This window comes from Euleptes europaea, chromosome 19 (assembly GCF_029931775.1).
Source record: "Euleptes europaea isolate rEulEur1 chromosome 19, rEulEur1.hap1, whole genome shotgun sequence".
In the NCBI taxonomy this organism is placed as follows: Eukaryota; Metazoa; Chordata; class Lepidosauria; order Squamata; family Sphaerodactylidae; genus Euleptes; species Euleptes europaea.
This window is the reverse complement of record NC_079330.1, coordinates 12,004,044-12,013,275: the sequence shown is the minus strand read 5'-3', so window position 1 is coordinate 12,013,275 and position 9,232 is coordinate 12,004,044. Positions and strand designations below refer to the sequence as shown.

Below are 9,232 nucleotides of genomic sequence, written 5' to 3'. Positions count from 1 at the left end.
TCCCTACTCCTGCTAGGCACCATCATCTCCTAATTCCCAGGCCGCTTGGTTTTGCACCTGGGATGACTCAATGCTTAAAGTTATGCTTTGTAGTTTGGTTTGTCATTAGCAGCTTTGAACCTGTGGATTGCTCGTGCTGTATCTGCGGCCCCTGAATAAACGTTTACCTGCTTTAGACCTGCCTGCCTGAGCGAGTGACTTTTTGGGATTGCCGAGGTCGGCTGGAGAACCTCACAATGAGCCTCAAGCGGCAAACAGGTGTTACCAGCACCTCTTCCCCTTCACACGCGAGCAGGCCCTACCAGGGACGGGCAGCCGATACCTGTTTCCGCCAATGCACCTTGCGAAGGGGGCTGGCAACAACCGCTCTGGCCCTCCTCTCTATGGTTCCACTTCCGGTGCGCTCTTCCCCCTTCGTTTTCTTCACGTGACGCCAGCGGGGGCCGAGCCAGGGCGGGGCCTCGACTCGCGCAGGCGCAGTGGCGGCTGCCCCCTCGGCGTCCGATGTCTCGCAAGCAGGCGGCGAAGGCCCGGCCGGGGAAGGCGGAGACGGAGCGCAAGCGGGATGAGCGGGCGGCGCGGAGGGCCCTGGCCCGCGAGAGGCGGAACCGGCCTCAGGCGGAAGGCGAGGGGGTCGCGGCGGCGGGCGGCCTGGCCGGTCAGCTCCAAGCGCTGGGGCTGCGCCTCAGGGAGGTGCCGGGCGACGGGTGAGCCAAACCACGCCCCCCAGCAACCGTCGCCCGGGCTGTAAGCCACGCCCCCAGCCGCCACGCGCGCAAGCCGGAACCTCCCGCGCCGCCTTGTTGGCCCTGGGGCTAGGGTTGCCAACCTCCAGGGGGTTAGTCAAGCATATGCAGTCACTATGGCTTAAAAAAATTATATATACAACAAACCAATAACACAATTTTTCTCACAAGTGTATAATAATTTTCTTAAATGTTACCTAAATTAATAATTTAAGAAAATTATTATACACTTGTGAGAAAAATTGTGTTATTGGTTTGTTGTATATATAATAATATTTTTAAGCCATAGTGACTCCATATTCTTGACTAACTTCCTATACTGTGGTCCAAGTGCAATATTGTTGTAACCTCCAGGGGGTTAGCTAATACAAAATAGCAGAAAAACAAGCATTCAATAAATGCAAGGTATGTCTTTGTTCAATTTGGGCATATGGTTAACATACAATTATATAATATTGCCACTCGTTCTACTTGGGAGTCAATATACTCCAAACAGCAGCAACAGAAGATACCTGCTATTTCTACTACCAAGTTTGGACGTTATTGAGAGTATATCCACGTCTCCTTGGTGCAAGTTTGGCAAGATATTTGCACAAAGACTCTTTGAATGGGATTCAGACATTTGTAATTACAAGTTGTTTATGGTTTATCCTGCAAAATATTGCACAGACAATGATTATATAATTGTATGTTAACTATATGCCCAAATTGAACAAAGACATACCTTGCATTTATTGAATGCTTGTTTTTCTGCTATTTTGTATTTGCTAACTAACTGTATAGCAGGCTAACCTTTATTTACCTAAACCTCCAGGGGGTGGCTGGAGATCTCCCGCTGTTACAAGCCGATAGAGATCGATTCCCCTGGAGAAAATGGCCGCTTTGGCAATTGGACTCTATGGCATTGAAGTCCATCTTGGCCCTCTTCCGGGCATGGATTAGGGGTCACAGGGTCTGGGGGGAGGGATAGTTGTGAATTTCCTGCATTGTGCAGGGGGTTGGACTAGATGACCCTGGTGGTCCCTTCCAACTCGATGATTCTCCAAGCCCCACCCCCCTCAGGCTCCGCCCCCAAAATCTCCAGGTATTTCCCAACCCGGTGCTGGCAACCCTGCCTGGGGCCCATGTGGCCCATAGAGGGCTGATTCTGTCCACACCGCCCATTAAGGTGGCTGTTTTTAAGGAAAGGGGAGGGGGCTAAATATCCTTTCTTCCCCCCACCCATCCCCTTCAAACATCACTTTCCTTGGGATTTGTCTACCTGTTTCTCCTGCCAGGCTTTTCTGTCTTTTAGCAGCTTCAGACTGGGGAGAATATGGTTATTGAAAGCTTTTGGCAGGTACTAGAATCATCTGCTGAAGTTTTTGTTGAAGAAACAGGAGGCCCCTGCTTGGAGCGAGGGGGTGCGATCAACAATTTTCCATCCTTGGTGGTGGAAAGTTCTGCCCAATCGCAGTTGGCTTATGGTGACCCTATAGGGTTTTCAAGGCAAGAGACTAACAGAAGTGGTTTGCCATTGCCTGCCTCTGCATAGCAACCCTGGATTTCCTCGGTGGTCTCCCATCCAGACACTAACCAGGACCAACCCTGCTTAGCTTCTGAGATCTGACAAGATTGGGATAACCTAGGCGATCCATTCCTTAGGCCTGTGGAAAGTCCTACATTTGCTTTTTTATGGGCTTCAGACACTGTTATATATGCAGTCAGGCCTCTAGACAATCCTGGTGCCTCCTTAAAACCACACTTTGCTGGTGTGTTGTGCTTCCTTTGTTCTCCCCAATTCTGTTTTGGTTCCATGTATTGGAAAGCAGCTGCATAGTTGCCTCTTGAGCCCTTGAGCATCCTCAGATTTGCTTTGAATTCCTACTCTTGGGCAAGACTTCAGCGGAGGGTCTTGCTTGCTGTACCTGCCGCTGCGGCATAACCATAGAATCATAAGAGTTGGAAGGGACCATACAGGCCATCTAGTCCAACCCCCAGCATCAGCCTAAAGCATCCCTGACAAGTGTTCATCCAGCTTCTTGAAGACTGCCAGTGAGGGAGAGCTCACCACCTCCCTAGGCAGCCAATACTACTGCTGAACCTTGGAAGCTTACAAGCTTTGGCAAAATACAAGAGATGGGACCTGACCCTCACCTGCCCCATGAATAATGACAGGAAGAGTTCCTTGTGGAAGGTTGGTCTCCATCCCTAGGATGAGAACTGAATCACCGGAGGGATACCTAGCTGACCACTTGCATGAACCTAATCATGAATTTTTGAACTCAGAGCACAAAGCCTTATGCCATGGAAGACTTGTAGCTCTCTGACATTTGTCTTTTTCTAAAATAGAATGTGGCAAGGAATAAGCACATAAAGTGGTGGTGTCTGTTAATGCCGTGATTGAAGGCAGACTTCTGTGAGGGAGGGAGATGGTGGTAATCCTGGTTGAAGGGAAAGTTGGTTTTTCTTTTCAGCTGGAGAGTTCATTGCAGGGAAGTGAAGGCTGCAGTGAGAAGTCTTTCTTCAGGGTTCAAGTGAGGGAAGTTCTTGTTCCTTGAGGTCAGTGATCAGCACTGCCTTGTCATTATATTGTTTGCCTTTCATGCGGAGGCACCCTTTTCTCCTGTCGCATGGAACAAGCTCACCTTCAGTCTGCCTTCCTCCTAGCAACTGTTTGTTCCGGGCTCTCGGGGACCAGCTTGAAGGACACTCCCGGAACCACCTCAAACACCGCCAGGAAACGGTGGACTACATGATCAAGCAACGGGAAGACTTTGAGCCTTTTGTGGAAGATGACGTTCCCTTTGAGAAGCACGGTGGGTGCACCATAGGGATGCTCCCTGTAGGGCAGGTGGAAGGTAGGAACTCGGGACAGGAGGCCGAGTAAGGTTTTTCATGAGCAGAGCTTGGACTGCAGCTTACCACTCTGCACCACAGGGCAAGTACACTATCAACAATAAGAGGGAGTTATCTTATATCTGCATACAAGTTTCATGCCATTTATCTTATATTTGCATACAAGTTTCATTATGCCATTTATTCCTTTTGTCCCCAGTAATGACCCAAAGTGGTTAACATTGTTTTTTTCTCCCCTGTTTTATTCTCAAAACAACCTTGCAAGGTAGGTTAAACCAAGAGTGTATGTCTGGCCCAAGGTCACCTAGCAAGCTTCCATGGCAGAGTGGAGGTTTGAACCGAGGTCTCCAAGATTCTAGGCCGACACTCTTAACCACTATACAGTGATGGCTGTTTTTGGACAGTAACTGTAACTTGTATGCAAATATAAGATAACTCCCTCTTTTTGTTGATGGTGTACTTGCCCTGTGGCACAGAGTGGTAAGCTGCAGTCCAAGCTCTGCTCATGATCTGAGTTCGATCCCCACGGAAGTTGGGTTCAGGTGGCTGGCTCAGCCTTCCATCCTTCCGAGGTCGGTAAAATGAGTACCCAGCTTGCTGGGGGTAAAGGGAAGACGACTGGGGAAGGCAATGGCAAACCACCCTGTAAACATAGTCTGCCTAAGAAACATGGTGATGTGACATCACCCCATGGGTCAGTAATGACCTGGTGCTTGCACAGGGGACTACCTTTACCTTTTTTTAACCTGAGAAAAACCCTAGTCTTGCATGTGGTGGTTTGGAGCGGTGGACTCTCATCTGGAGAACCGGGTTTGATTCCCCACTCCTCCACATGAGCAGCGGAGGCTGGTCTGGTGAACTAGATTTGTTTCCCCACTCCTCCACAAGAAGCCAGCTGGGTGACCTTTGGCTAGTCACACTCTCTCAGCCTCACCTACCTCACAGGGTGTCTGCTGTGGAGAGGGGAAGGGAAGATGATTGTAAGCCACTTTGATTCTTCCTTGAGTCGTCATATAAAAACCAACTCTTCTTCTTGAGTAAATACTGTAATGATTGACCCTTTCTTGCTTCCCACTCTGTCTTTGTGATGGGGCTGTTGTTCTGTCTAGCTTCTGTTGTTTTGTTTATGCGGAATCTTTTCCAGGTTTTTCCTCTTTTCTTGCATTGTTTAATATGTTCCTTTTCTTCTGGCCTCTTCCAGTTGCCAATTTGGGACAGCCTGGCACTTTCGCCGGAAACGATGCTATCGTAGCCTTTGCGAGGAACAATCAAGTGAACGTTGTTATCCACCAGATGAATGCTCCTCTGTGGCAGGTAAGCCTCGAGCTGAGCGGTCAGGTAGCAATTCCAGGAGAACTAATAGGCTGTCACACTGCTTGTGCAGATCTCCCTCCTGTCACCAAATGACTGGGGAGAGGCCGTGGCTCAGTGGTAGAGCATCTGCTTGGCATGCAGAAGGTCCCAGGTTCAGTCCCTGGCACCTCCAGTTAAAGGGACTAGGCAGGTAGGTGATGTGAAAGACCCCTGCCTGAGACCCTGGAGAGTCGCTGCCGGTCTGAGTAGACTATTCTGACTTTGGTGGACCAAGGGTCTGATTCAGTAGAAGGGAGCTTCATATGACTGTTTGCAAAACTGTCTGAAATGGGTGGGGGGAGGCACACCAAATGAGCTTGTGCAAAAAAACCTGTCATGAAAACCAAACAAAGTTGCATAAATGTATGGAATGAAACTTTGGGAGGGGGGTTGGACCCCAATATACTCTGCATTTATCATTCTGAATTATTAAACCGAGAGAATCTGGACCATCATGGTGGATTAATGCCCAACTTCTTGGAGAGAGGTAGATGAGGTTTGGGGAAAGTGGTTACTACAACTTTTTGCATCGATCTGGAGCGTCATGTACAGAGCATCCATGTGTACAGTGGAGGGTTTCTTACATCCTGAAGTGTAGCCCATCCCCCAGCCAGGTATTGCTGTAGGCCTGGGGAGGGAAGGCACTGTCATTAGCAGAATGGATCTGGCCCAGTCCTGGCTGTTAACCAGCTGCATTTCTGCTTCTGTGTTCCTCAGACCCAGGAAAATGTCTGGTTGGGGTTCCTATCCTTGAATGCTCGGTGTCTCCATGCAGGGAGTAGAACCTGGCACCAGTCATCTGGGGGCATCCTCAATGATGTCTACCGCTCTTACAAGCAGCCCTTCCAATTTGTGTGAAACAGTTGGCTTTCCTTTCTTAAACCAGCGATTGCTTGGCAGTTTGCATCGCATTCTTTACCAAGAGATGTGTGTCCATTTGTGTTTTGTATTGGGGGCTTCCTACTCCCATGTAAACCTACCTGTCCACTCTGGACATCTTCCAATGCCCCCAACATCTGAGGTTAGATGGGTGGCAACCCAAGAAAGGGTCTTCTCTGTTGTGGCACCGAAACTTTGAGACTCTCCACAGGAAGCTTCATCTGTTTCCCTTTATTGTTGTCTTTCACCAGTTTAGTATCCCCTCACTAACTCTTATTATCCTTCCTCACTATTTGTGTGTTTATGTGTTTGTTTTAAAGATTTTATATATACTTGCTTTTTTAAACAACGTTTTAACGTTTGAAATGTTGTAATGGTTTGATGTATGCAACTTTGGTGACCGTTTTTGGGTAGGCAGGCAGCACAGAAATGTAATAAATAAAATATTTTTCAGCACAGGCCGGCTCTCTTAAATTTGGTGGGGCTTTTGCCTCTCACAGTTTAATAAGCCTCCATGTATGTCCCCTTTCATCAAGTGCCGTTCCACCTTTCACAGATTCGAGGAACAGACAAATGCAATGCCCAAGAGCTGCACATTGCCTACCGGTACGGAGAGCACTACGACAGTGTCCGAAAAATCAATGATAACTCGGAGACCCCTGCCCGGTTGCAGACAGAGGTTGGTTCTGCTAAACGGGCTCATCAGCACACTGGCTGGAGCATTAGCTGCTATCTAAAGACACCTGGGGTTGGCTATACTTTCTCCGTGGTGGGAAATAGTATGAGGCATGCATAAAGAAGGGAGAGATGGGCACAGTGTTGCCCTTTTCAGCGGCAGTACAGTGTCTGGCTCCACATGGGGTTGGCTATACTTGCTCCGTGGTGGGAAATAGTATGAGGCACGCATAAAGAAGGGAGAGATGGGCACAGGGTTGCCCTTTTCAGCAGCAGCACAGTGCCTGGCTCCCCCTCAAGAGTCTTAACTGAGCTGTCGACTTGTGCGTGTGCGGTTCCAGATGCTGTGCAAAAATGAATCGAACAAAAAAGAAAATCTCCAACTCAAGAAGGCGGAGGAGGAATCGGAAGAGGAGATACGAGATGAAATCGAGGACGCGGTGCAGAAAGTCCGGAATGCAACTTGCTGTTTGGTGAGTGTTTAGTATCTCGTTGGTTGGGGAATGTGTCTGCAGGTGGAGGTCCCCTCAGTGGAAGCAGTCTGGCCATTTTGGGTACTAAGGCTTCTATACCATCTCAACACCCCAGTGTGCAATAGGAAGACAAGAATACCTACCTTACATGGTTACGGATTGCTACAATAGTGTTGTTGAACAATAGTATTGTTTTGAACACTCTTCAGGAGTTAAATGTAGGCAACATAGACCTCTCATAGGCATTACTAATCCATCCCACATGTCTTTTCCCCTCCCTTATAGGATACTGATCTAATTGTCCAGGTCCTTGAGTCAGAGAACTACAGCATCGACTCTGCAATATTTGCTATTCTTCAAATGAATGAGGTGAAACGGCTGCGTAAGTGTTTAATTCGCTTATTCTGCCTGCCACTTGTCCAGCGTGGTATACTGGTTAAGAGCGGCGGACTCTAATCTGCTGAACCGGGTTGGTTTTCCCACTCCTCCACATGAAGCCTGCTGGGTGACCTTGGGCCAGTCACAGTTCTCTTCGAACTCTCTCAGCCCCACCTACCTCACAAGGTATCTGTTGTGGGGATAGGAAGGGAAGGCAATTGTGAGCCAGTCTAAGTCTCCTTAAAGGTAGAAAAAATGCAAGGTATAAAAGCCAACTCTTCTGCTTCTCCTCCTCTTCCTTCCTCCTCCTCCCTTTTCGCTCCTCCCTCCTCCATTGTCAGTCTTTAACTGGGCAGTGCTAGGTTTTGCCTTTCCCCTCCCAATGCGCCCCTCCCCATAGCTCCTGATGCCTGATGCCTGCCAAGGTGCACATTCCTTTATTGATGCCACAATCACACCAGTGATGACACCCAGAAACGCCTTCTGTTTCTGACCCATCCCGCTTCTCCTTCCAGACGACGAGGAAGTGCACGAGGCTCAGGCAAACCAGCAGAAGTCACGTCCCCAGTCGGCACTCTGGGAGGAGAACGGAAGCGGCGCCCGGATTTTTGGAACTCAGGGCATAGAAAACAACAAAGCCCAGACGAGCCTTGCAGAAGGAAACCAAAGCAGTAAAAAGCAGGCTCCCAAGGTACCCGAGAGGGACGGTTTGCCCAGGGGCTCTTGGGGAGTTACTGGAACTCCAGGGAGGGGAGGGAATCAGTCAGGACAACGCATAGTTAAATTGTGGAACACCCTGCCCCAGGACGTGGTGATGGCTGCCAACTCGGAAGGCTTGAAGAGGGGAGTAGACATGTTCATGGCTACTAGTAAAAATGGATAGTAGTCATGATGCATACCTATTCTCTCCAGGATCAGAGGAACATGCCTGTTATATTGGGTGCTTTGGAACACAGGCAGGATAACGCTGCTGCAGTCGTCTTGTTTGTGGGCTTCCTAGAGGCACCTGGTTGGCCACTCTGTGAACAGACTGCTGAACTTGAGGTGGACCTCGGTCTAATCCAGCACGGCCTTTCTTATGTTCTTATGAGAACTACTCTGGAGTCTCTCCAATTTACCTTGTCCTCAGCAGAAATTCTTGATTCTTTGGTTGGCTTGCTCTCCGTTGCTTCTTCAGCAGTATTGCTGCTCACCCACAGATTAAAGTGTTTTTGTGTTCCCCTTGCTGCCTCCCTGACTTTCCTCCCCTTTTGACAGGTCTCCAACAAGCAAAAGAAGGAGCAGCATCGGCTGGAGAAGAAATGCCGTCAGGAAGACCGACACCGGCAAAAAATCCTGGCCGGCAAGAGCAACAATACTGACAACAACAACAGCAGGGCGGACTGTGAGACGCAGGTCACCCTGGTGAAGACCGTAGCCGCTCTGAACATCTGACTCAACGGCCTTTCTGGGAACCCGTGGGGAAGACAGAACTGTTGTGTCTGCTTGGCGAAGCATGCCACCCTCTTTAAGAGCAAAACATCTCACTTCTAGTCTGGTTTCTAAGCCGTGGTGTTTGCCGAGTTGTCTGATTCAGGCGAAGTGGATCTTCGGCCACCTTGTTTGAGAATGGCAATACGGGCCGGGGAAGCAGTTTCCGCCACTGGAGGGTGAACCGCTGGGCCCCATGAGCAGAATCCCCCTTGCAGGTTCCATGGCTACAGACCTCATGGAGCTTTTTCCATAGTTGCTTCCAGGTTTTGGTTGTTTTTTTTAAAATGTAAGTTAACTTAAACGATTCTCCACGAGAGCGTCAAGTTTTCCCAGCTCAGGAATATGCCCTCCCTGTCGACAAAGTAAATAGAAAGCTCTTCCCAGGTTGTGTTCCAAAGCAAAACTCTGCCAAAGGTT

General features: G+C 49.0%; 1 protein-coding gene across 1 annotated transcript; it reads left to right on the top strand.

Annotated features, from left to right (window-relative positions):
- The first annotated feature begins 500 nt into the window (after positions 1 to 500).
- On the top strand, positions 501 to 8,792 carry OTUD3 (OTU deubiquitinase 3). The gene is made up of 8 exons (XM_056865290.1): positions 501 to 707; positions 3,396 to 3,544; positions 4,786 to 4,898; positions 6,373 to 6,495; positions 6,833 to 6,964; positions 7,250 to 7,346; positions 7,858 to 8,033; positions 8,600 to 8,792. The coding sequence occupies exons 1-8, from the start codon at positions 505 to 507 to the stop codon at positions 8,774 to 8,776; spliced, it is 1,170 nt and encodes a 389-aa protein (XP_056721268.1). The 5' UTR covers positions 501 to 504; the 3' UTR covers positions 8,777 to 8,792.
- The last annotated feature ends 440 nt before the right edge of the window (positions 8,793 to 9,232 follow it).